Source organism: Eumetopias jubatus, unplaced genomic scaffold, assembly GCF_037043125.1.
Source record: "Eumetopias jubatus isolate StellerSeaLion01/CBP00866 unplaced genomic scaffold, mEumJub1_p1.0 scaffold_13, whole genome shotgun sequence".
NCBI classification, from domain to species: Eukaryota; Metazoa; Chordata; class Mammalia; order Carnivora; family Otariidae; genus Eumetopias; species Eumetopias jubatus.
In genome coordinates, this window is record NW_028274819.1 from 96949489 (window position 1) to 96976416 (window position 26928).

A 26928-nucleotide genomic window follows, 5' to 3' on the forward strand; every position below is an offset into this window, starting at 1 on the left:
AATAGTTACCTTTTCAGATGGTTGTTAGAGAGGAACTGATCTATGACAAATGCCTGGCAAGGAGTAGACAGTCAGTAAACAATAGCTATTATTCTCATTAGCTCTGCTCCAAAGTCCTGCCTGGCTTCCTGGGGGTGAACTGTTACCCTTTTTCTCCATGTTCCCAAAAAGTTTTGTATGATTCTATTTTGCATATATCACACGTACGGTCTCGTTATTTTTTTTATATACCAGGCCTCATTCCCAGTGTAGCTGGGGCCATGGTATGACTTATAAAAATTGATCCTCCCAGTAGATTTAGTGGGCACATGGTTTGGGCAACGGAAGGCATCTCTCTGTAGGAAGAGAATCTACAGGTAGATACAGGCCCAGACCACAGGACATGCTTGGTGAGTAGCATGAGGGCAAGGTTTCAGGCCCCATTCACTCCTTGTACAATATACAACCTGTACAGCTGTATTTGGAGGTTCTATGTATATGGCATGAGAGTTCAGTGAAAGTAAGAACTGTGTCTTACCAACCTGAAGCCACAACTGATGTGGAATCCACATATCCAGGGGCAGGTAGCTGAGGATGGGAATATATCAGCAGGGCGAGTAGGGCCCTGGCCTCAGGTTCAGGGATAGGCTCCTTACTCCCGGAGAAAAGGGGAGCCCAGGGACCAGGGTTAGCCACATGAGAGACTCGGGCTTGAAGAATAATCAGGAGCTGAATTACTAAAAGTGGGTGGTGAACGAGAACATACTTTGGGGACCGAGACAGAAGTTAGGTTCCTGATGCCGAACTGGAATTCTTGAAAGCTCTCTTTAGAGTCCAGAGCCTGCATGAGCCTGCAGGTAACACCTCACTTCTGCCGGGTGGGGTAGGCAATCGGGACAGGAGGACCCTCAAAAGATGATAAGATACCATTTTCTATAGCTTCTTTCCCCACCCCTGCCCCAAATCAATGCCCTGCTGCCTGTCTCTTCTGTTGAACAGCAGGCCAATCTCTTGCGAGGCTTTTAGAGATGCCTTAATTAATACATTTCCATTTCTTTTGCAGATCCCTCACTCCCCTTAACGGCTGGCACTCTGTGGGGAAGGCAGAAATAATTCCCAAGAAGTGAGCCTTCTGACAATTTCCCGGGCTGCTTCTAGACGCCCATGGGGTTCGGAGGAGTTCCCAGTCTGAAGCGGCTGACGTAGCCGTGAACACGGCCGAACTCCACCCCCCCCGAGATGCCCACCTCCACTCCTGTCGTGGAAGAGAACCACCACAGGGATCGAAGGACGGGAAGACAGAGCCCTGAGGTCTTTTCCTGAATCTGGGCTGAACTTCTCTGGCCCTCACGCTCTCAAAGCCTGCTTTAGGGGACATAAAGATTTAAGCCGTTCACCTTCACAGAGGATGTACGATGTCATTACTTGGGCCTGCCCGGCTCGGGGCGCCCCTGGCCATGTACTCACATCTCTCGTGGCCACACTGGAGCAAACATTTCTTTGATGTGCCCATACCCCCCCTACTTCCACACCACCTTGACTGTAACCTTTCAAAGACAGAACGAAATCTGGTCTGCTCTTTGACCCCAAGCCCCTAGCCCTGGGATCTACACACAGGAGGTGTTAAATTACCTTCTGCTGATTCAGACTATCCAACTGATAGCCTGGTTTTCTAAGCCTTGGGTTGACAGCTGGGGTGCCATTAAGGGATGGCATCAAAGGATGAGGGATGAGCTCCCTAAGTTTATGCAAGGAATACTTAGCGCATGGCGCCTTGTTCTGCAGGATTCGAAGGAACTGTTTATTAATGCTGTGTTCCAGGCGCTGTGTTAGGTGCATAAAGATGTCAAGATGAATAAGATACTGTGCTTGCCCTCAAGGAGCTGCCAGTCTTCCTTCCACGAAGAATCCATCCTAGCAACCCCCATTCAGAAGTAATTCCTGCCTCCTACACTGCTCTTCAAGTACGATGTAGTTTACACTTAACCCATATAACCTCGTGTTAAAATAATTTCTGCTTGTCTGCCTGCCCTTCTAGCCGAAGAGCTCCTAAAGGGAAGGGACCTGGTTTCAAATCCTAGCACTCCTGGGTGTTGGCCTCTCTGGGGCTGTGTTCTTAGTCTGTAAAAAGGAAGCAGTTACCATAACACTCACCCCCAGGATAATCGGGTTGAAAATATAAGTGTCAGCCAAGCGTCCCTCTCCAGCCGGCCACTCAGAGCGGTCTCCCTTACTGCCATTCTCCTGGAGCAGTCTATTCCTTTCTCCCCATTATTCCACCAAGTAGACACGGAGGAGAGGAAGACTCGGCCAAAGCCATTCCCGGTTCCAGTCACCAGTCCTCACAGGCCCCTTGCAGTGCAGCAAGACGAGCTCCTATACAGCGTCTGGCTCTTGACACTCCTACTCTCTTTCTCTCCTGGGGGCTCAGCTTTGAACTAAGCAGAGATGTGACCAAGTGTCTGGAGCAGAGGAGACACACACAGCCAAGGGGAGCGAGAAGAAGGAGAACATCTGAAGGCTTTGGCAGAACCCTCTGCTGAATCTGGGGGCTCTCCCTGATCCCGGCCTGTGGCTCTGCAGCCCCAGTCTTATGGGGTGCATGCAGGGTGCCCCTGAACGGGGAGAGGGAAGCAGTCACGAAGGTAGACAGGAGAGCCCCTCTGCCTTGGTGGCTGCCGATACTGTCCTGTCCGAAGGACGGGAGTGTGGCTGCAATCTCAAAACCACTTTACCGGCTTTTTATCAGGTGGGTAAAAGGAGGTGCGTGGCCAAAAGGCGGCTTTGAGAACTGGAAATGAGACAGAGTGGTGTAAAGGCAGGGACTGCTGAGAGGGAGGGCGGAAGTGGCTGCGGCCCAACATGCGGTCCAGTGCTCTGGCCCTTTTCTTCTCAAGGACAATGGTCTGTGAATAATGAGCCAGACAAGTGGATTTCCTCCCTTCCCAGGTCTCTGGGAGCCGTATGCCAGCACTGCTACAAGACATGCCTCCCTCACAGTGCTCTTCTAGAAAGGACCTTTCCCAGAGTCAGGCAGCCATCCCTCTTCCCCTGGGAGGCAGGGTCCCGAACCCGCGCTTAGAGGCCTACAGGAAGGGAAGCCCACTCCATGCCACAGGTCCTATAATCACATGCTGAAATCCCTACATGTCGCCATCTTTTCCTGGGCATTGTCCTCACCTCGGGGCCCCCTCCTGTCCACCTAGATCACGGGGCAGCTCTCTAGTGAGTATGCCCACATCTGGTCTTCCCACTTCCAATCCATTCCCCTCTCTCCTGCCACAGGAACCTTCGGGAACCAAAGCGAATTATGCCACTCCCTTCTTTGAGCAAAACAGACCACCTTGCTCTTCAACAGCTCCCCCGAGTCTTCTGGACACAGCCTAAATATCCAAACACATAAATCCGATCACAATGGGCCCCTGCCTACAGCCCTACTCTCCTCTGCTCCTTCCCATATCCGACTCCAGCCACACAGAACCACTCACCTGGCTCAGTCTGTATCTCAGCCTTTGCTGCATCTAGAATATTCTTTTCTACCAAGATGATCCTTCTCCATCTTCACTACGTCCTTTCCTTGGTGAGCCCTTCCCTGCTCACACGTGCCCATACTTCTGTCCCTGCCCCTCACTACCCACCTGACCTTGAACAGGTTCCTTATCTGCTTTGTGACTCAGTTTCCTCATTGGCAACATTTGGTTGTTGTGAGGACTAAATGAGTTAATACAGTCAAGTGCTTAGAAGAGTGCCTGGCTCATAGGAAACAATAAATGTCAGCCATTATTATTATTACCACCACTATTAATACAGCATGTATCACCCTGTACCATAATTCTTGCTTTACCTGTCTGCCTCTTAGAGTAGTTGCTGGACTCCTTACTGGCAACTGTTCACATCCAAATAGTGCTTGTCAGAGAGTGGGCACTTTGATGATTGAATGAATGAACCAACCAATCAATCAATGAGTCAGTGAATAATCATTGAAGCTCATCTCCTCCTGATTTGAGTAAATTCAGAAACCAGGCCTTGAGAGTAAAATTCTCCCTGAGCTTAGCTGTTGCATGGGGGGGGAGGGGAGGGAGAGTTGAAGACTCAATTTTAGCCCCTGGATTGGTATCCTTCTTTAAAGAATAGAATTCTGTGACCTATTTGCAGTTAAAATAGTCTCTGGCTTCATGGTGAAAAGTAATCCCAGGGGACTCGCTGTGGTATTTTTTTAGTTCAGCAAAATGTCTCTGGACAACATTCCCAGTGGATCGAGGCCATGTACGGCCCACCCCACCAGGTCCCTGGCAAACTCACTCCACAATCCTTTCTCAAAGGGGCCCAGCAGGGGAAATGGAATGAGGCATTTCAGCTTCATTTACACTTAATTCATCAAAATGTCACTGGTGAGAGCCATTTGATGTCAAAGGCTTATGAGCCTTGGTTCTAAGCCTTCCAAAGCCCTTTCCCCTTTGAACCTAAATGTGCCATTCTGCCAACATGGTGTTGAATGCCAAGAGGGTGGTTGGCTCTGAACTTTGGAGCTGGAGGCGGACTCTTTCTCTTCCTGAATGTGCTTTTGAGCTGGGTCCTGGGGATACGAAATGCAGTCTCTCCCCTTCCAGGATACCAGTTCTCCCAGCTTCCGGACCGACAAGAATGCCTCACCCACACTGGGTGAGAGAGGAAGGGGTCCTGGAGGTCCTCTGCCCAGCTCTTTCACTTTCCGGATGAAGTGTCACCCCTTCATGGGCCAGAACCAGATCTGGGGACCAAGTCCCGGGCACCCTCCAAATCCTCTGCCTAGAAGGACATCTCCGAAGTGAATGACAACTGTTGCCATTCCAGCGAGGTGGGGTCGTGTGCCGCGGTGAACTACTAGGACTCAGTGCCTAAGCCTGACACTGTTCTTCCACCACTCGCTGGCTGTGGGACACTGGGAGAAACATTTTGTACTTCTAAGCCTCAGGTTGCTTATCTATAAAATGGGGATAGTAATACCTACCTCACAGAGCTGTGGTGAAAGGTAAAGAGTGAATGCTCGTGCAAGTGGTTTCAGACCTGAAATCACTGCACAAACGTAAAGCATCACTGAGACAGCACCCTGGACAGAGACACCCCTGACTGCATGGCTTCCCAGCTATCCACTGCCATGGGAAGAAGTTCTCAAGTCTTGGTGAGGACTCCAAACCGCCACCCCCCCACCCTGTATTCCTTCCCAGGCCTTATTCTCAGTTCTGAACTCTGAGCAGCCCTTTCCATGGTGAGTTCATTTTAAACAGCCCACCCCTCCGCTCCACAGCTCCCTCTAGCTACAACCCCCTCATCCTGCTTTCCCACAAAAGCTAGGCTTCTTTAAAGACCATTCCACCAGCACTGACCGTGGCCGTCTGATCTCAGTCCAGCCACCCACTGAGGCTGTTCTTGCCAGTGACTTCTGTACTGCTAAAACTGAGGAATGCTTTTCTGTACTTCCTTTTGAGGGCTGCAAAACGTCTTTATATCCATTTTCTTTCCATGGCCTTTAGCAGCCTCTTGAGCATGTGTTTTTCTCCTGGGTGATTCTTTCCCACTCATGGCTTCAGCAGCTACCTCCTATTCATGGGGCACTCTAGAAGCTACAGCCTCAGTGTGCCAAGTCCACAGCAGCCAACTTTCTGCTGAACACCTCTACCTGGACATCCAAAAGGCATTTCAAAGTTCCCAGTTCTAAAACTAAATTCATCCTCCCTTTTCCTCCCACACCTGATTTTCTCTTGAATTTTCTACCTCAACGACTGGCACTATCATCCACCTCAATGTCCAAGTTAGAAGTCTTGGAGTCTTCTTACTGTATTCTTTCTCTTGCATGGTCCACACTCATTTGGCCCCTGAGTTCTGATGATTGATCTATTAAATAGTTTTCAACAGGTTACAAAACAGTACATCCACTATGACCCCATTGTTACTTGCGTAAAATATATATATTTGTTAAGAAATCAGAAGGGATGGTAAACTAAAATGTTAATCAGGGGTACTACTGGATGGTGGAATTGTATGTCATATTTTGTTTTTTAAAACATGTATTTTTAAAAAGATTATATTCTTCTGTATAAAAGAAAAACTGTTACCTTTCAGATAGCCTTTGAATGCGTACCTTCTTTGAACTCCCAAGTTACTTTTGGTTCTCATTATTTCTTGTGACAGTAAAGCCTTCTCCACGGTTCCCCTGCCTCTGTCTTGTCCCTCTCCGCCCCCAGCTGTCCATGCTCCACATCGCCAGAGGACACCTGGGCCCTTCATCAATGACCACTGCTCAGTTCCTAGCCTCATTTCCCACCATGATCTGTTTTGGGTATTCTAACCTAAGAGGGGAACGATCCATGCACCTTCAGCCTAGGATCTCATGCTCCTTCCTCCTACATGCTCTTCTCTCTCTACGTCCCTTCATGTCTGGCCAACCTCTCTTCATCTTTAAAGATTCTGGTCAAGCACCACCTCCTGCAGGAATCTCTCCTAGACATCACCAGCAGAATTAGGAGCCTGTCCTCCAGCCCTCTCCCCATACCCTGCTTTTCCCCATCACTGTCTTTCTCATCGAGATTTCAGCCAACTGTCCCCATCAAAGAGTGATCTGGGACCTATCTCATTCATCTTTGGATCTGAATGCCTCGAACCATTTCAATGAAAACTCTAAATAAACTTATTGGAGTGATACGGGAAGCCCCCTGAGACTGTTCCTGGCGTACCTCCTGCTTCACACTGTTCTAGTCCATCCCCTCCTCTCTGCCAAGTACACCTCCACTGACACACGCCATCACTGTGGGCAGGCACGTTGCAGGCTCGGTGGGGAAGGTTCTGACTTGGGCAAAACGAATCCAAACCCGACAGCCTCCCCAAATAGTCATCCTCATCTCCACTGCTCAAACACAGCACCGGGGTGAGAGGCCATCCACATGGTCCAGTTGATGTGAATTCACTTGTCACTCCAATCACACTCTCACTTGTCATGGGATTTGTGCCAAGAGACAGATTCTGATGATTTCTAAACAGATGCAGTAAACATGCTCGAATGCACTTCTGCAACTAATACGCCATGTGTCTGGGTCCAAGGGTCTTGGGTAAGCAGGTGATAATGGACATGAACTTGGAGGCTCTAGAACACCCACTGGAGATGGTGCACACCTCTGTACTTCTCTCCATATCACTCACACATGCGGGAAGCTGCTGTGTTCTTCAAACTCTCTAAAGGAAGAGATTCCTTAGCCAGGTACCAGTGTCCCGGGTGTGGGGTGTGGTCCCCCTTTATGTCTAGCCTTCTCTCCTGGGGTAGTTCTGGTTGCACTCGCCTTGCCGGTTGTCCAGGGAGAGCTGGTGGGCAGCCCTGTACACACACCCACTGGGTGCCTCCCCCTTTGCACACTCTCTTCCCCCAGAGCTGCACAGGTCTGCAGGACGAGCCCTGAGCCCTGGCACGGAGACACTGGTGCAGGACCGCTACACCCCCACGAAGAAATCTCACGCTTACCCTGGTGTGGTGCTGTGAACAATCATTTTCACTCTTAGCAGTCAACAGATGACTGGCTTAGTTTCATTTTCTGTATGGGGGAAGCCAATCTCCTTGAACAAGAAGGGGGTTACTGGGACACAAGCTGCTGTACCTGAATGAGCCTAATAATAATCACTCCTGAGGGTGCCTGGCTGGCTCAGTTGGTAGAGCGGGTGACTCTTGATCTCCGGGTCGTGAGTTCAAGCCCTGTGTTGGGCCTAGAGCTTACTTAAAAAAAAAAAAAAAAAAAATCACTCTTGGTCCAAACCAGCTAATGCTCGCCTCCGGGTTCCCCCAGCCACGAGGACTTCTGCTCAGTGTTAACCCGTGGCCCCAGGCAGGTGGCCTGACAATCCGTGGCACCTTCTATCACTGCCTTGGTGGCTGGGGCCCTGCCACCCTGGCATTCTACTCTCCCGGCTGGCCCGGCCCACCTTCTGCTCCTCCTGACCCTTTGTGTAGCCTCACCTCACCCCTTATTCCCATGCCTCCAGCCTCCCGCCCTGAGGCTTCCTGGGGCTGCTGGGATGCAGGAGTGCGCAGGGCCTCCCGGGAACCAGGCTGCATGAGCTCGTCCAGCCGCAGGCAAGGCCGCGGGCAGGGAGGTGGGTCAGTGTCTCACGCCCATCCACTGTGGCTTGCTCTAGGGGTGTGTCACTGTTACCTCAGGATCGGACTTCTCTGAAGGAGGCCCCAGGGTTCTGGGGCACAACCCAGAAGCATAGGGGAGGTGACACTCCATGGAGTGAACCTCAGCCAAGGGGAAATGAGACTCAGCACATCCGGAAGGGGATGAACTGAAACTGAAGCTCAGGTCTGTCTAGCATCAGGATCTGTGTCCCCTGAGACCATGAGCGCTAAAGTCAGAGAGACCCGGGCTTCAGTGCTGACTCTCCACTTACCGGCTATGTGATCTTTTAGCCTCTCCGAGCCTCGGCTTTCTCATCTGTAGAAGCGACAGATTTAGGGGTGGTGGGCTCGGGAGTTTCTTCCAGGTGGGACATTCCAGGGTCTGCTGTTGCAGCCTCTAAAATGTCCCCGTGTGACTTGGGGAGGAGGTCATGCCGAACAGATCGAGGCTTTGGGACTAACTTTAAACCGAGGGGAACATCTTGGCAGACATATCAAGGCGCCGCACCAAGGGAAGGTAGGGTCCCAGCAGCGCCCACTCTTGCCCAGGACCAACCCCAGTGGCGTTCAGACAGACTCCGGGCTGGAATGCTCTTCCTATTCTTCCGACACCAGCCCCGACATCACTTCCCAAGGGAAGCCTTCCCACCCCTGCCCCCTTGCTTCTCAAGACTGGATCCCACCGCCCTCAGATGCGTTCTCATAGCTCCTTCGAATGTGCCTCCCTTGCACTTATGGTGGAAATTATATAGTAATATGATCCTTCATCAACATCTGTCTCTCACTGGTAAGATTCATGGGGGAGTACCTTGTCCGCTTTGGCCCCACTGTATCTCCAGCATCTGGAATAGCAGAAGGTGTATAATAAATAGTTATGGAATTAATGGTTTAATTAACTAATTAATTAATATTATCTAGCCAAGTCTTGATGAGACCAAAGCAGCAGTGTTTTGGCTTGAAAGACGACCTGGGATGAATTTCAAGATCCCTGGCTGATGGCCTAAGTCATTTGGTATGGAACTGCGTGTCCTTGAGCCCCAGACTCCTCCCCTCTCCCTGCCAGCCCATGTCACAGCTCCTTAAGGGGCTGATAAGGGGATTGGCTCTACACCAACTCTGGCATCCCTGAAGTCACCCTATCAGTCACCAGGCAGCCCAAGGGGGCTGAAGAAACAGGCTCAAGGTGACCACATCTGTCGGGAAGAGGAGAAGGAAAAGGCTCAGCAGCTTAGCTTTCTGGGGTTTAACCAGTGGGCTCCACCGTGAGATGCAAACCAGAAAACTGTTCCAGGAGGGGCTCTGGGACTGAACAGAGGAGAGACACTTCCTTTTGTGCTGCAGCAAGGGCATCGTCAGCAGGGTGGGCTCGAGTCTCAAAGAGAGCAGACAGCTCTTGGAAGAAATCACTCTCACCCCCTGCCCTTGTGAGATGCTCCCAGAGCTCCTTCTAGGCCTTCTGTTGATTGATCGGTCCTCTCTGGGCGAGCCTCTCCCTGTGAGCAAGGCCTCACTTCGGAATCAGCTCGCCCTGGAGCATCCACAGTTCTCTGCATGAGTCTCGCCGTGTACCCCACCAGGTCATTGCAAATGCTGCCTATCCTGCCAGGCAACACTCTCTAAGCACCCCTCCTCCTCAGCTCTTAAATATCTTCCCATGCTCCTGTCCAGATAGAACATTTCACGATGCACTGCCAAGGACTGCTTTTTTTAACAGCCTGACTAACGTTTTTATCCTTCAAGACTAGGACGGCAAAAATTTATCTCATGTCCCACGTGTGGCATGTAGGAAGGGTTAAAATCATATTAATTCTAGAGATCAGGGGCAGGGGGAAAAGAAATAAAAAAGAAGGAAGGAAAGAAAAGAAGAAAGCCAGGCTGAAGGGGAGGGAGCTGTGGAGGGAGGGAGCATCAAAAGGAAGGGGGCAAGGAAGGGCCTGGACTGAAGGATACCTTTCTTGGTGACATCACAGTCCAGCTGCGGTGGTGGGCGGCCGTGCGAAAGAACGTGGGCCCTGGTGCTAGACAGATCTGGATTCAAATCCCAGCCCCATCTCATATAAACCTGCGGCTTCAGACAAGCCATTCAAACCCTCTGAGCTTCAGATGGCTCGTGATGGCTCGTTTGTAAAATGAGGGTAACAACTAGCTAAAAGGTATGTTTAAAGAGGATTAGAGATAATGTACGTAAAGCACCCTGCATGTTGGCATTCAGAAGGAAGCTGGAGGAGCCCTGCAGGGGCTCCTTCTGCACTTGGAAAACACAGAGGGGGAGAGGGCTTGGTTCAAGGTCACGCTAAGGAGCCAGGTTGGAGCTCTCGGCAGGGAGTGTCTGCCAGCAGGACCTGACCACAAAAACCCGGTTATAGAAACATGGACAGTGAATCAGGAATGATTTAATTAATTTTTACAGGTGTTAATAGTGTGTACCAAGAAAACAAGAGATTTCCCCCTGGAAGAACTTTCTCTATCCTTGCTCTAACCCAACAGATGACTGACCTTCTGTGATGCTCACCTGCATTTTAACCAAGTCCCTACATTCACCCCGGAAACCTACAGCCTGTCCAAGTGCACCTTGGCTCTGGGTCTGTGAGAGCACATTAACAAGAGCAGGCAAGAAGACAAAGAGCAACAAGAGAACCGTAACCATGACCAACTGCTCTGACAGTGCAGCCCTTTCCCCCTATTATTTTACCGTATCTCCCCCGACGGCACCTCTCCAGTGTCAAAGTCAACGGATGTGGTGCGTTCTACCCTCTCAGGCCTGTCCAAGCTCTGCCAGGGGGTGCTACCGAGCAGTGAAATAATCAGAACACACAAAAGCACCAGGCTCCTCCAGAAATGGACCCCAAACCCTCAAATCCATGTTGACTGGTCAACACCTCCATTGCACCTGGGACGGGAGCTGAGCTGGGAGAGCCACAGGGCAAGGATCACGGTGGTCTTCTTCACCGATGCGTACCACCGATGCCTGGCTCGGAGCCGACTCAGAAACGATGTGCACAATGAACAGACAACTACATGAAAAATGCATGATTGCCTGAATACGTGGATGCTTCGTGAGCATACGCCACAACCCTAGGCCCTTCCCTCTCCCTCCCCAGCCCACCTCCAAGTCCAGATCATCTGCCCTTTCCTTACCCTTGCGATTAGCTCCCCGACCATTCCCGTCCAAGTGCCGTTGGCCTCAGGAACACCGTACACGCCATCCCCGACCAGGCGGATCTTGTAGTTGAACCGGAGGATCTCTGCCAGCTCCTTGAGCATGTCCACACAGAAGCCCTCATAGCGGTCATTGCCTTCCATCTCCTGGTGGTTCCCCTTCAGCATTAAATACGGGTTTTCCTGCAGCAAAACTGGGCAGCTGTCATTCTCATCTTAGCCCTGGTGTCTCAGCCACGAGGGATGGGGGTGCCAAGGCAGAGGTTGGGGAGGAGGGGGGAGGGGCAGGGAAGTGACTCGGGTGACGGGGGGCTACCCTGGAGGTGGCAAGGAGCTCCCCTCCCGACCTCCAGGCACTTCTCTTACCAGGAACACACAAGGGTCCCAGTGCACAGAGGGTCGAGCTGAAGCCCTTCCACCTTGTTTAAGGTCATCATCTGACCTCACCCCCCCCATTCCATCCCTTCCCTTTTTCCTTCCTTTTGTCTCCTGCACGCAGACCTATCACAGCGCATCATGAGATACTAGGTTACTGACAACATAGCAGGTGGGGTAAGAACACCCACTGACCAACTGCAACCCAAAGCAGAGCACGTCAAGTCATGAGAACTCCAGGAAGAGGGGTGGGGCTCTCTGGTGAAATGTCCAGAGAAGGTTCCATGGGGGAGGCAGAACCCAAGCTGGGCTCCAGAGGGCGATGGAAGATGGATAGAGCAGGTGTGAACGGAGGCACCATAGGAAGGGGAAACGCAAGACCTAGGGCATGATCCTGAGTGAGAAGGAGCATGGCCTCTTCAGGGGACAATGGATTCTCCATTCAGCTGGAGCGTATGGGGTGGCTGCGAGGATAAATTAGATGACTTAGGGTCCGATGGGCCTTGGAAGCCAGGACAAGGTGGACGCACATCGTACATAGACAGTAGGGAAGTGGGGAGGGTTTGCAAGACTTAAGGGTTAAGAATATCAAACCATAAGACAGACATCTGGGGGTGAGGGCAGACTCTCTCCTGATGTGAGCCACTGAGTCCTGAGCCTAGTTTGGCTCAGGTTGTGGTGCTGGGAGTTGGAAGAGACACTGAGAGGGTCAGGCTGGACAGCAGGGTGGGTGTGGGGTGCAGAGGGCAGGGGCCCTCACGCTGGTGGAGCATGGGTGAATGACTGAGGGTGGCATCACCGCTCACAGGGGACGGTTTGGAAGGGAAAAGGATCTGGAACATGTTGAATGTGGGGTGCTGGTAGGCTATCCAGGAGGAAAGACCTGGCTGAATGCTTAAACTGGGGAGTGAGAGCAAGGCTGGGCCAGGGCTTGGAGGACTCTGTAAGGAGGGGATGGCTGAAGCCGCAGGATGCGTGAGGCCACCGAGGGGGAAGCACTGGGGGAGGGCAGAAGAGGGACAAGACCCTCTTGTCCCTTGCTTACACCGTGGGAAGATGAAGAGTAGCCATAGAAGAGACAAAGCAGAAGCAGCCAGAAAAGCTGAGAATCAGGAGAACGTGGCCATGAAAGCCAAGGAGGAAGGAGGCTGGGGAAGGAGCGTGCAGATGTTCCACACAGAGATGAAGCAGGGCTGTGAAGGGGCACCTGGGCCAGGTGTCGCCGGCGATCCTTCTGAGGCAGGTTCAGTGGGGCTGGCAGGACTCTGCAGGAATGGGGAGCAAATGAGAGGTGCACGAGAGAAGGGACCAGAATTCTGAGAAGTTAGGGGATAAAGGAAGGCAGGAAGATGGTCTCTCCTCCTGACGGCTACCAGCCACGTCTTCCTCCAGCTTCAGCTCCCCACCTGCAAACCACTGACACCACGATTTATGATCCCCTAAACTGGAGGGTAGCTGGGGGAGGGGGCAGACGAGCATGGGGGAGGGGTGGAGATGGTACTGGAGGATGGGAGGGACCCGGGTATATTTGTAGGCAGAGGGGGAGGAATCCCGGGGGAAGGAGAGATTAGCAAAGGAAGAGAAGTGCTAGCTGGTGCAGCAAGGTCCCAGGGATGAATGGAAGAAGACAGGGCCAAGGGGAGAGCGATGCTGGGAAGTGGGCCTGGAGGTGAGGTGGAGAGATGGATGCACGTGGATACAGAGAGGAGGGGAGGGGGCGGAGGGCAGGGAATCCTGCCCACATTGGCAGCTGAGGTCGGGAGGTTGACTGCAGAGAGGGAGCTGGGAGCAGCGATCGCAGGGACAACCGGGCTTGGGACAGACGTGAGGTGGGAGGGCTGAGCATCACGGTGGAGAACGTGCTAGAAGCTAAGGGACGGCTGAGCATCACGGTGGAGAACGTGCTAGAAGCTAAAAGACGGCTGAGCATCACGGTGGAGAACGTGCTAGAAGCTAAGAGACGGCTGAGCATCACGGTGGAGAACGTGCTAGAAGCTAAGAGACGGCTGAGCATCACGGTGGAGAACGTGCTAGAAGCTAAGGGATGGCTGAGCATCACGGTGGAGAATGTGCTAGAAGCTAAGAGACGGAAGTGCTGAAATGCTGGTTTGCTGAGCTCATGCTGGGCTGGGGAAGATGGAGAGTCAGACAGACCGGAGGTCATGAGGGGATGGTATGGGAGAGCGATTTTGTGGGTGTGAAATGGGAGAGAAGAAGGCAGAAAGTTGTGTGTCAGGGAGAGGGAGCTCTGAGTCGAAGGTGATGTGGTTCTGCTTCATGACCAAGTTCACTGCCGTGTCAGTGAGATGGGCTGGACTCTGCCTTCCATACATGCTAGCCTCGGCTCAAGGGTTTCTCTCTGCCCCAAGCACTCTCCCTCCTCTTTTTCTGCTTAACCTAACTCACCTCTGTCCTTGGGACCCCATCACCTCCCCTGGTGCCTACTCACTTCTCAGAACTTCCGCTGCACTCACAGCCAGCGATGCACAGGGTCCAGTTACTCTCTAGAATGTGCTCCCCGGGAGAGCGTAAGTGGGGCCTGGATGGACCTTCTTTAAGACCCCCATCTGGCTCCAGCATTAGGCACTCGTGGACTGAGGGAACGGCGCTCAAATGGCCTTAGGGACAGGGCTTGGCTGGGGATCCCACCCCTGGACTGGCAACATCCCAACCTACCTTTAATTAACCCAACGAGTTTCATGAAATTCTTCTCCCCAGATACTCTCTACTCTCAAGTTAACATGTTGTAAATTCACTGACATGTTCAAAGTAAACATACGAAAGGCCAATCTTGGAGGGAGGAGGTGGGTGGGAAAGTCAAAAAGTCAGAAAGGTTGGGGCTCACCAGCACTTTGGAGTATGTGGGGACCGCGTGCTGGCCTGGAGCAGAAGTCCCTGTCCCGGCAAGAGCATTGGGAGAATGGAGGGGGTAAAGCAGGCAAAATGTTTTAACTCAGGGTCTGACGCAGGCTAAGTGTCCAGGGAGTGAGAGCTACTGCTAATTCTGTGCAAACACATCATTCACGTGTCCCAAGTGTACCCCCACAACAACAGGAGACAACAGGGATGTGTGCTGAGTTTTAAGGGATAAGTCATTCCGGATTAGGGTTTGCCAAGGATAACCCACAAATGGTCCCCGGGGACTAAATTAAGATAATCATTCCTGGTGAGAGTTATTGACTTATAGCAGCCATCTCAAACACACATGCACAAGACAAGATCTGGGTCTGAATTGTGCTTACCGTGTTATTAAATGTCACCTGACACAGAGGGGCCCTGCTGCCACCCTTTATGAACACGCATATGCATATGTGAACACACACACACACACACACACACACACACACACACACACGTGCACACGTGCACATGCGCTCATACACACAGAGTCAGGTTGCCTTTCCCGGTCTAGTAACACAACCCTGTGGTCTCAGTGTCCCAGGTCCATGCCAAAGTTCTGAGCACTGTCCGAGTCCAGCCCCTGAGAGGGGAAAGAAATATAACCCAGCGCTGACCACACATCCCTCTCAAACCCTGCTTGGCTTTTAAGGGACATCCCCCTACCCTGTCGGAAGAAACTCCTTTATTCAAATTCTAATCATTGAGCTCCTACTTTGTGTCAGGAACCCCAATCTTTGAGGCACTCTCATTCTAGAAGGGGAGTAGGGTGGAAGCAAACACCTCTAACAGGAGAAATGCCACAGGAGAGGTGTGTGCAAAATGCTAGACACGGGGAGAGGGCAAGAGTCAGGTTAGGGAAGACTTCATGGAAGAAGTGACATCTCAACAGAGCTTGGAAGGGTGCACAGGCATTCCAGCTGGAAATGGGAATTAGGGGGAAGGGTATTCTGGGCTGAGGAAAGATCATAGGCAGAGGCAGGGAATGGCATGATACAGTGAGGAAATGCCGGGCAGTCCTGGACTGCCAGACCCCAAGCCACATGGAGCAGAAGCAGGTACGGCAGGCTGGGCCTGATCATGAGGGGTCTCTGTTCTAAATGCAGGGGTGGCGGGTCCTCCTTAGAAAGATCATGCTGACAAAGGGGAAGGGATTATGGGGGGTAGTTTGAGCAATTGGGAAGGGAGCCTCTAAGGAGGTCACGCCCAGGTGAAAGAGGGAAATGGGCCTCAGGTAGGTCATGGGCTTTAAGCAGGGGACAGCAGAGGTAGAGAAGCCAGCAGGAGGGAGGTCCCCGCCATCCTGCTCGGCCAGGATGGCAGCTCTGAATCACAACGCCATCACCCAGCTCAGCCAGGCTCTACCAGACCTCGGGAGGGGTGGTGGTGACACCACCAGCCTCCAATCTTTCTGGCATTTCCATGTTGGTTCAGACAGGCTAAGGCTGGAGCTGAGAGGGAGAGTGACCAAAACCCTGGGAGCTGGGACTGCTCTCTCCATCCTTTGCTCTGAGCATTCCCTCTGCCCAGAATATTCCCTCCCAGACTGCCGCTTGGCTCCCTCCTCCCCCAGTCAGGTTTCTACTTGGGATTTCCCTGGCTCAGTGGGGTCCACACGGACACCTGCGCTCTCAGCACCCTGACTCCCCTCCTCCAGCTCTGTCCATTCCTGGGCACCTACAACAATGCCCAGCATACAGTAGTGCCCCCCAAATATTCACTGAATAAATGCATGAAAATATTCAGTGACTCCATTTCCTACCACGAAGGGAAAACTCAACAGCGTGGCATCCAAGTCCTGAAGCCTTATGGGCCCAGCCCACCCTTCTGGCCTCCTCCTCTCCCTCCACCAAGGCCTAGTTCCTCGAGAAGCTGCCTTTTTTGGCACTTCCTAAACATCCCATAATGCTGTCCATCGTTCATCTCTCCCTCCCCATCTCTCCCTGTCTTCTGGAGCCCGTCTCCAGTGTCCCTTCTTTTCTGGGGTTTTGCTGACCTTCCTGATGGGATGGGACCTCTCCCTCCTGCAACCCCCAGAGTGCTAGCTGTTCCCCTCTTTCCTGGCTCTTCCTGCACTCTGCCCACAGTAGATCAAGAATTCCAGTCTAATGTTCCTGTGCCCCAGGAGTTCACGAAGGTAGGGATGGAGGTCCCCGAGCTCTTTCATTATCTCAAAAAGGCTAAAGAAACAGACGCGTTGGCAGACCTTGCGCAATTTGCAATGATAAGGCTGAGGAGACTAACTAGTACATCAAGTCTCTGCTTTGGGCTGGAATTATATCAACGTGGCAACAGTGGTTATCTCCTGCTGATAAGACACTGTGCCAGGCCGGGAAATATGCTTGTGATTCGTTAAAAGGGGAGGGCGAGGGGAGAGGAACAAACTAATTATTGCTTAATATATGCAGTTGGGGTAATTGACAAATCTTCTAAAACCTGAGGTCTTCACAGGGGAGGAAGACCATGACCTTGGCCATGAATGCACTTGACCTGTGCCATCTACTAAATTATAACCTCTTTGAGGCTAGAGACCAAGTCTTACTCATCTTTGTGTGTCTGGGAATAAGCACAGTGCCTGACCCATGGGGAGAAAGGTTTGGTAACTGCTGACGAGAATTGAATCAAATAAAAAAGGCAGATGGTCCCTTGCTCTATAGATTGAGAACTTTCTTTTGACCATCTGGGAATGAAGAAACAGGCAATAAAAACCTACTGAGATTCGGGTATCTGCTGGGGGGGGGGCACGCATGTTATATGGGTATCTACTGCAGGGGTGCGTTTTATAACAATAGGCGCCAAGCGAGATAGGCTGTCGTGAAAGAGTAGGGGCCACCATGGTGGACTGGATCTAGCCCCCTGCTGGGCTTCTCCCCCACCCCCCACCCCCCGAGTCAGAAGGTCCCCTTCCCTGGGCCAGGCACAGCCACTTTGGCTGACCGGGTGCCCCTGGAAGAGGCATCCACAAACTGTGGTGTCTCTCTACTCCATCCCTCTTCCCCAGCTGCTCTGGAACTCATCAAATGTCATTTCCATATGAAACAGCAACTTGCGTTTAATTACACTGTCATAAATTGGCCTCGGTGCTGTGATTAGAGCTCCCATCTTGCGTTCCCTGGGAAACCTGGGTGCGCCTGGAGCTGGAGGAGGCACCCTGGGGAGCTGCAGCTGGGAGGCCCGGGACCCCCCCCGCTTACCAGGATGGTGGTGACAACCAGGGTGGTGTTGAAGAGACTGTCGGAGAGGTTGGAGGCGTGGAGGTGGCTGTCCATGCTGAGCCCGTCCGCCACGTGCCACTGGCCGATCTGAGGAGACACAGGAGAGAGGTCTGGGAAGAGATGGGGTTAGGAGGCGGCTGGGGAGCAGGGTTGCTGAGGTCATGTTCGGGCCTCCAGTGTTGGAAGGAGCCAAAAGGCCAGTCCCCTGCCTCTGGCTGGGGCCACACAGAAGCCGTAGAAGGAGGCTGGGATATGGAGTATGGAGAGGGGCTGGACGAAGGCAGCTTACTGTTTCATAGGGTTGAGGGGGGTCAGAGAAGATGGGGGGGACTGAGAAAGGAAGGAGAGACAGGGGTAATGACCCAGGAGAGGTGAAAGAGGAAAGCAGAAAAAATCAAGAACGGAATGCATTTCAGAGATGTTCACTCACACGGAAGGGAATGAAACATGGGGAATCACATTATCTTGAGTCAGGAAGGAGCCACAAAGCTCTTTTGTTTCAGCCTACCATCAGTAATTCTGATTACCTAAATAAGAATCAGAACGGTATAGTGGAGAGAACCGGCATATACTTGGCCCTTCAGTGAATGTTGCTTAGTGGTTCAATAGGTGAATGAACCGCAAGTGGGAAGACCCGGGTTCTCATCCTGGCTGATTCACTTACTAGCTGTGAGAACCTAGGCAAGTTACTTAAATCTCTCTGAATCACGGTTTCCCCATCTATCAGTGGGGGTGGTAATGTTTGCCCTCAGAGCCAACCGAGATCCTGGATGCACCAGTTTGATGCTAGATTATTCAGCCTGGCCCAGGAGCATGGGTCTCAAATGCATAACCTCCAAAAATTGACTGACCCTCTCTGAGCATGTCTCCTCATCTATAAAATGTGAATAATCACAGAAATGTCATTGGGTCCTTGTGAGAAAGTATTTGACACTATTTTCCTTCCTCTTCCCCGTTGTCTTCAAGGGGGGAAAATGCACAATTGACTCAGTTCTCCATTCTAGAAAGTCGCCTATACTTAAACTCAACCTCATTGGGTTTTTAGATGGTTTGTTTTCTCAGTGGAACCCCTTTTATAAATATGCACACGTGTGTGTGTGTGTGTGTGTGTGTGTGTGTGTGTGTGTGTGTGTGATACCAATATATTTCTACTAGCCAAAGCCCCTGGCAAATTGTTTCTGTTGCTGAGTGTTGGAGGTGGGCAGCCAGGAGACATGGCCGACAGCTGGTTGGAAACCCAATGAAATGCACACATCCACCTCTGCCAGGCACCTCCAGACACCAGCAGCAGCTTCCCTGGAAAACCCTCCCAAGTTCCATGGATTCACCAGAGCTGCGCTCCGGGTTCTTCTTGTGAAAAACCGAACAACAATGAAGACATATCTCACCCTTGGCCCCTGCCCCCACCCAGTAGGGCCAGAGGGTGGTGGGTGTTGGGGAGCAGTAACCCTCTCTCTGTCATCATGGTCTGCAGCTTGAAGGGGGGAGAGCCAAGCTGTGATGATCTCATAGGTGAGCCTTTCATCTGCCAAAGGGGAGATGACCCCAAACTCCCCTCCAAGCCCCTGTGAGGATGCCACTTGGAGAGGGGTGGGCAGCTTTCTCCACCTCTGCAAGGGCAGAAGGGTCCTGGACATATACTCATTCATTTCTAGTTTACAAGCAGAGTCTCACACATATCCACATGGGAGGCCCCATTTGACAGGTAAACAAACTGATGCTGAGATAAGAGTCCCTCCGCCTTGTCCTAGGGTTGCCTCACCCATCAGCTGAGAGGCCCGAGCTTCAGCCCCAGATGCATCTTCCCAAGGAAGTCTTCATGGCCATCATGTCCGGCTCTTCCAGTGTCCTACTGGAACTTTTAGTTTGCCTGTCTTGCCCACTAGCCTGTGTGGGGCTGGCCGGTTTATGCTCACACCCCAGCATCTTGCTTGGGGGCTGGTACTTGGAAGCAGAGGAAGCCAGCATTTCATATCAGCAGATTATGCTGCTGGTGGAGTGTGGGCAGAAGGCAAGTGAGCCCCCTCTAGCTCTCTGGAGCACCTGCTCCTTCTGGAAGGGGCCAGCCACATCAGCTTGTTGCTGGAGCGCCCCCTACCTGCCTCTCTCTGCAGGGGCTATTGGGTGGGAAGGATGATTTTCAAGCACAGAGTGGAAGGGGGCAGTAGTGATGAGACACCTGCTGGGCTAGATGTGTTCTATCATCTCAATGAACTCTCTCCCCAACTTTGTGGAGAGTGCTGACATTTTGATTTATGAGGAAACCAAGGCTCAGAGAGATTTAGTGGCTTGCCTAAGGTCACCCACCTAGTAGTGGTGCACAGGCTTGAACCTGGAGTTGTCTGACTCCTAAAATGAGACTTTCCTGTCTCTGCTGCTGTCTCTTGGGCGGGAGTGTCAACATGGGCTCCATGAAAGCAGGCCTGGAGAACCAGAGAAAGCAAGAACCCAGGACAGCCTTTCTGTCTTGGGTTTTTACGCTCCATTTCCGATGTCAAGTGAGATGACTCTTCTCTTGGAGGCTCATTTCCCTGTCTTCAAAATGGCTAGAATTGGCTCCCAGTGGTCTCTTAGGGTGGGAAGGGCCAGATTTAGATAGACGGACATAAAGAACAATTGGGCTGGATGTCAGCATTCGGACGTGTGAGACAAGGACTGAACTTCTTAGAGTCCTATCTGTCACCTCAATGTGTACTTCACACCAGAAGGGCCAGCAAGACCTCAGCTCCGCCCACCCCCACTTTCCCACCTCTGCTCTTCTCAGGGGACCCGATCTTCACTACCCACCTGCCCCAGCCCCAGACTCCCTGATCTTACCCAAGCCATCAGATAGGTTCCCACAAAAGCCAGGGATAGCAATGATTTACCCGGAGCCAGATCTGACAGTCTGAGCAACGTGTCACCCCCGCCCCCGCCAACCTCTGGGGACACAGCAAAGAGACAAATTAGCCCCTAAACTCTAGTCAGGAAATGAATCTCCCAACCACCCTCCCATTAGCCCCCAAGAAATTAATAAACTCATCAGATGCAGCAAAGTGGCTTGGCAGCTATCACCCAGCGCAATCTAATTGCAGAAAGGCAGAGTGGGAGGGAAAGTGAGAGACAGAGCCGGGCGCCCTGGGATACGGGCCAGTTGCCCCACCCACTGGGCACCTTCCACCCCACACACATGCCAGGGGTGGGCAGGAGACACAGCTCTCGTCGCTGACAATCTGTTGCTCTGCCTCCAGCCAGATTCCCTTGCTCCACCCTGCTGACGCCTGCCCCCCAAACTTCCCGCAGAAACAGCTGTTTTGTCAGCGTTTTCCACATGCCCTCATGCGCCGGCCTGATCACATTCAAATGACGGCTTCCCGTGGCCCTCTTTCTATACTTTCTGTCTCTCCCGCTTGCTCTGCCCTTGTACCATGTCCATGGATTTGGACGACACCGTGATAGCCTCGACAACCCCTTAATGCAGGTAAGAAAAAGGCACCCTCCGCCTGGGCCGATGTGGCTGCGCAGGTGCACGGCTGGCCGTGCTGGATTCCATCCTGTCCTTGCCCTTGAGCTCTGCACCATCTGCACCATGAATGCGGTGGCCCCAGAGTGGGAGGACCTGAGTTTAACGTGGCTTCTCTGTTGATGAGCTGTGTGACCTTGGGGAAGTTACTCAAACCCCCTGAGCCTCAGTTTCCTCCATCTACAAAATGGGGGTGACAATAGTGATTATCACCTCACAGACTACTTAACGAGACTAAAGGAGATGGTACGTGTGTGAGCACTATGCAAGCATTCATTAATTTACTTTTTAATGCCATGGTCTGAGACAGAAGGTGGGATCTCTCCCGTGCCCCCACCGCGGGCTTTACCAACCCAAGTCACAGAGCTGGTAAGTGGAAAAACAGCAGGACTCAAGACAAGGCCAAATGTGCCGCTTCATGGAGATCATAATATTTAAAATGAATGTGTACTTCTTCTCACAACTGATTCTGATGCTCCTGGGAGAAACATCTTGTGATCGGAGTGTTTCGTCAAATATGGACATGTCTGTAAATAAATGATAACGGGATGTGTCTGCGTGTACGCAGAAGGTATCCTTCATCCAACATTCCTAAAGGGTGCAGGATTTATGTTAATTTGTGTTAACATGAATTAATAATAATCTTGCTCCTTAAGCACTAAAATTTTGGAGATGTTATTTATCTGAAAGCATTGCTCCCAAACATTCTTTCAAAGAGAATTACACGTTCCACGGTCCTCTTCAATAGAGTGAAAGTCTTGACCTTAATTCAGTGTCATCGTTATGAAGGCAGTGCTCTGATGTAATGTTGCTATCCGTTCCCACAATGTGGATGGCCACTTGCCTTCATTTCTGCGCTTTGATAAGTTAATCTGTCCACTTCTCAGAGCATCTCTCCTCCTTGTGAGCTGTCACTCGGGACTGCTGTCAGGATAGCTGAGTCTAACCCCTGGGCGAGGAACCAAGGGACCAAGGTCCAAAGAACTGCCGTTAAGGAGAACACAGATGAGGCCGGATGGGATGTCGGGGCTCCAGTGGATGGATTCCGGGGCATCAATACAGACTACCCACAGTCCTTTGCAAAGGCCGCTGCTGAACAACTGAAGGAGTGCCCGAGACCTGCATTTAATCTGGGTGTGACCCTGGGTCAGTGTAAGCAAGCTGGTCACTCCCTCAGTAACCCGCCTTGGGAAATGCTTGTCCAGGGCCACGACCCCAGGGGTCCCCCTGCTGCTTCCCGAAAGAGCTGGTAGCATCTCACGTGGGGTGGAGAGGCCCACGTCAGCATCTATCCTGTGGCCTCCCACCCCAGAGGGCACGGGAGAGATCCCACCTTCTGTCTCAGACCATGGCATGCCCTGAGCAAGTCAGCAAACTTCCCCGCGTCTCCCCCTTCCCTGGCCTCCACTCTCGTCCTGGTTTCCACTGAGCTCCCCCTGGACAAAGTGACACTCTGGCCCTTTGGTCTGTTTTCCACCCAGCAGCGGGCAGTCATCTCGACACGATCTCCAATATGACCCCACTAGCCCCCGGCTTAAAACCCTGCAGTCCTTCCCATGTTGGTCTAAGGACAGAGATCCTTCCCACGGCCTCTCAGGCCCTGCGAGGCGGGCCTCTGCCCACTGCCCATGCTCATCGCACACTATCACCTCCAGCTTTATCTGTGTGGCAGTCACACCGACATGTTCAAGTGCAACAAGCCCCTTCTTGCCAGGGTTTGTGTGCATGACATTCCCCCTCTGGAATGTTCCTTGCCGCATACCCACCCTGACCCCCAGGCCTCATTCAGCCATTCAGGGGTTGTCAAACGGCGGACCCCAGGCAAAACCTGGCTCGTTGCCTGTTTTAGGAAATAAAGTTTTATTAGCACACAGCTACACCGGTTCACTTACGTATTATCAGTGACGACGTTCATCGACGAGGGTAGACTTGCAAAGTCTAACTATTTACCATCTGGACCTTCAGAGAAGTTTTCCAAACCCTGATCTAGGCCACACCCGTGAACCCTTCAGGCTGCAGGTCAAAGGTCAGTCCTTCCAGGAGCCCTTTCCTTTCTCTCCCAAAGTCAAACTTCTCCCCAGACCATCTTCTCTTCCCTTTCCGAGAATTTGTCTCAGGCGCTAACTATATACTCAGCAACGAGACCATTGCTCACTGCCTATCTTTCTTGCTATGCCACCAAGTGAGCGCCCTCTGCTGTCACCTGAGGAGGTCGGGCCTGCCCAGAGAAGCGATGTGGGCCCCTCCCCCACAGCCCTCTCAAACCCGCCTGGAATCACTCAGGGCTGTCATTGTGCCCGTTTGTTCTCTCCCAAGTAGGTAAAAAGGGATTCATTTTTAAAGCCCTGAGGGATTTCCTCACATCCTTGCCTGTATCTGTGGGTATGCACTCTGTAACATTTAATATTTTATGTACATTTGGATGATTGTTCTTTGCACTCAGTGCGACCGGGATCTAGCTTCTAGAGAAGCTGACATCACTCCCAGGCCAGGCAAGCCCTTCTGCTCCAGAGCCAGAGTCTGCAAACACTTACTGATCACCTTTGCATGCTGGGAACTCAGCCACTGGTTTGCTTACAAAAATTTCCCTGATTCTGCATAACAACCCTGTTATTTTTCCCACCTGAGAGATGTAGAGACTTCAGACAACAGTAATAATGCTTAATATAGGTACTTGATACAAGTTACTATTGAATGACTGAACGACTTAATGAAAGAATAAAAGAAATGGAGACTCAGAGATGTCAGACAACTTGCTGTGGATTCCAGCTAATAGAAGGTTAAACTGGGATCTGAAGCCATGTTCTATTTACTACTATACTGTCTGGTCAGGTTGGGGCAGGTGTAGGCTATTTTGATCTTAGGACCTGGGCCTTTCCACATACCTCTCTGATGACTATAAACTTATTCTTTGAACAACACAGCCCTGAAGAGAGTCTCCTACAAGACGCCACAAAATCGAGGCCAAGGTGCAGGGAGGTTGCTTGACACAAGGGGATGCAGGGTTGGGGGATGCACCGGAAGACCCACATTTTCTTTCCGACTCTGCCATGCATAAGCTGTGTGATCTTGGGCCAGTCACGTAACCTCCTTAAATCTTTCTCATCTGTAAAATGGAAATAAATGAACCCACTTGCCCATAGCACAGCACTGCTGTGGACAATCAACTGAGAGGATGTTATGATGGCTTTTGATGAGCCAAAAGAAGCCATGGGAATGGAAGATAACAGTACTACTGTCTGTCTGGTGGCAATGCGGCTGACCAGAAGTCAGGAGATTTGACTTCAAGTTCATCATGCCCTTGCCCTGTGGCTTGGGAAGTCAATTTTGCTACCTACAAGGTAAGGGTAAGTCTTCCTTCCCTTCTCCACTTGCTGGGATGATCTGAGGTAATCCCAGATGTGACAAAAGTTTAAAGACCTATCCAAACGCAAGCTCTTTTTTTTATTCCAGATCCTTGTTCTCTGGGACCATTCAAAGTTGGATAAACCATAACCAAGGACTCATTTTTTTTGACCTCGGGCTCAGGGTCTGAGGTTGAAATTCTCACGAGGAAGGATGCATACAGTAATACATGAACATCTCCTTGAGTGCACAGAACTGATTTTGACCTACAGGCAGGACAAATGACAGTCAGGAATGAGACACTATGGCTAGAGATCCCCGGAATTAATGAAGATTGAGTTACAGTTTCAGAGTCTAACAGTGCAGGGCTGTACCTGGCTTGATTGAAGTTCAGTTCAAAGGCTTGTAATGTAAACCCCTACCGTAAACACGCCTGGCATGATGGAATTAAGCATTTATTGAATTTAAATCCGATATCTCCAATCTTAAAGTTTAGTTTACACGGGAAACTGGGTCACAAGTAAGGACCCAGTTGACTGTCTGAGGGGGTGATTTAGGGAACAAAGGGCATTGCGGATGCTGGCCAAAGACCTTGTTCTCTTGGCCAAAATATTCTTTTAACACAAAATATATGCTTACATATAGAATGCTGTGAAAATTCAGGATCAAATGACAACAACGGCAAATACCAAAGGCAAGAGATCAGACACAAGCCCAGAGAAAACTGGGAAGACTTTGCATCAAAGGAATGTCTACCTGTGCTTATTAAGCCACGACTCAGTTAGTCTAAGGCAGTGTTTTGTTTGAGTGTGGCTGCTTCGCATTAGTGGGTTCTGAAATCACTTTGGTGGGTTAAGAAGTGCACCTTAAAAATTAAATCTAAATCCAGACTAGATCAGAGAGCACAGCCCATGGCAGGGGCCACCATGCTTCATAAGCTCTGGTTTCAGTTACGTACAGGCAGGTGTCCATGTGTTCCTGAGTCGCAACCCATGTGCAAGTCATGCTCCCAAAGTATGAAAGTACCTGGAGCAAGGGATGTGGACACGTTGCCTGTTCACTATAATCAGCCCCTAGCAGAGCTCCTGGAACAAAGCTGATGCTCAATAAACACATTTTTGGCCACCATAAATTCCTAGTCCTCATCCAGTATAACTCAAGGACTGACTCTAAGAAAATTATACAAGCTAATACTTTTGAACACTTACCGCAGGCCAGATACTAGACTAAATGCTTTACATTCGTCATCTTATTTAATCTTCCCAACCACACTACTAGGGAGATACTGCTACCATCCCCATTTTACAGACTTGAAAACTGAGACTTGGGAAGGGTAAGTTAGTTCAGATCTAAACACAGGCAGGTGTACTGGACTACACTGTCCCTGAGATACTAATTCTCCCAGGCTATGGATCATAACCATTTAGTAAACATCTGAATTGTTATTCCTCACCCATTGGTATTTGCTACAAAGTTCCTGTCTGAGAGTCCACATCCCTGAAGTCAGCTTTTGCTTTTCCCTGTCTTTGATTCTGACTTCCGTACCTGGAAGAAGTTATGGATTTATTTATTTGAGAGACAGAGAGAGAGAGAGAGAGAGACAGTGCATGAATGGGAGGGCCAGAGGGAGAGGGAGAGAGAATCTCAAGCAGACTCCGTGCTGAGCACAGCACCTGATGCGGGATTTGATCCCAGGACCCTGAGATCATGACCTGAACCAAAACCAAGAGTCAGATGCTTAACTGACTGCACGGCCCAGGTGCCCCACAACAGGATATTTAAATAAAGCTTGAGGAAGAGAACAGTGGAAAAAGTAAAGCTTCAGGAATTCCAGCTTCCCAGTCTGGCTTTGCCATCAACCGGCTCGGGTCTCAGAGTCTCACACCAGACCACTAGCTCTAGGAGGCCCTTGATCAGGTGAGTCCTGCTCCCCATTACTTGGGGGATGGCCACCTGCTCTCAGTCAAGTCCCCATTGCAGGGACTCATGCAGAGAGCCCTATGCTTCTCCTTTGCAGCACGCATCACGCTTGTAATCATATAATTATTTCAGTTATTGTTTTGGGCCCATCTCCCCCCACTACACAGTACACTCCATGAATGATGAGGCTCTGTCTTGCTCCCTAATATCCCTAATGCCTAGCAGGGAATCAGTGTTTAGTAAACAGTTAGTGATTGCATTCATAAATTCCCCGATGCAGCTCCAGCTCCCAGGACAGTGCCTGGCCTATAAGGTATAACAGGTGCTCGATAAACATCTGCCTAATTGTATTATGAAATTCCTTTAGGCAAGTCACTTCTGTCTTAGTCTTC

The 26928-nt window shown here is 51.1% G+C and overlaps 1 protein-coding gene across 5 annotated transcripts in view; it reads right to left on the bottom strand.

The window, feature by feature from the left end:
• Positions 1 to 26928, bottom strand: part of GRIK4 (glutamate ionotropic receptor kainate type subunit 4) — a 296119-nt gene that overhangs the window by 61420 nt on the left and 207771 nt on the right. For 4 of the 5 annotated variants that reach the window (XM_088018055.1, XM_088018056.1, XM_028125956.1 and 1 more), the window contains 2 exons: positions 17749 to 17856; positions 11261 to 11464 (listed from right to left, as the gene is read on the bottom strand). The exons of the other annotated variant lie outside the window; for it this stretch is intronic. In XM_088018055.1, coding sequence (XP_087874181.1) covers positions 11261 to 11464; positions 17749 to 17856 — 312 coding nt within the window. The remainder of the gene's footprint in view (positions 1 to 11260; positions 11465 to 17748; positions 17857 to 26928) is intronic. 5 annotated transcript variants of the gene reach the window in all.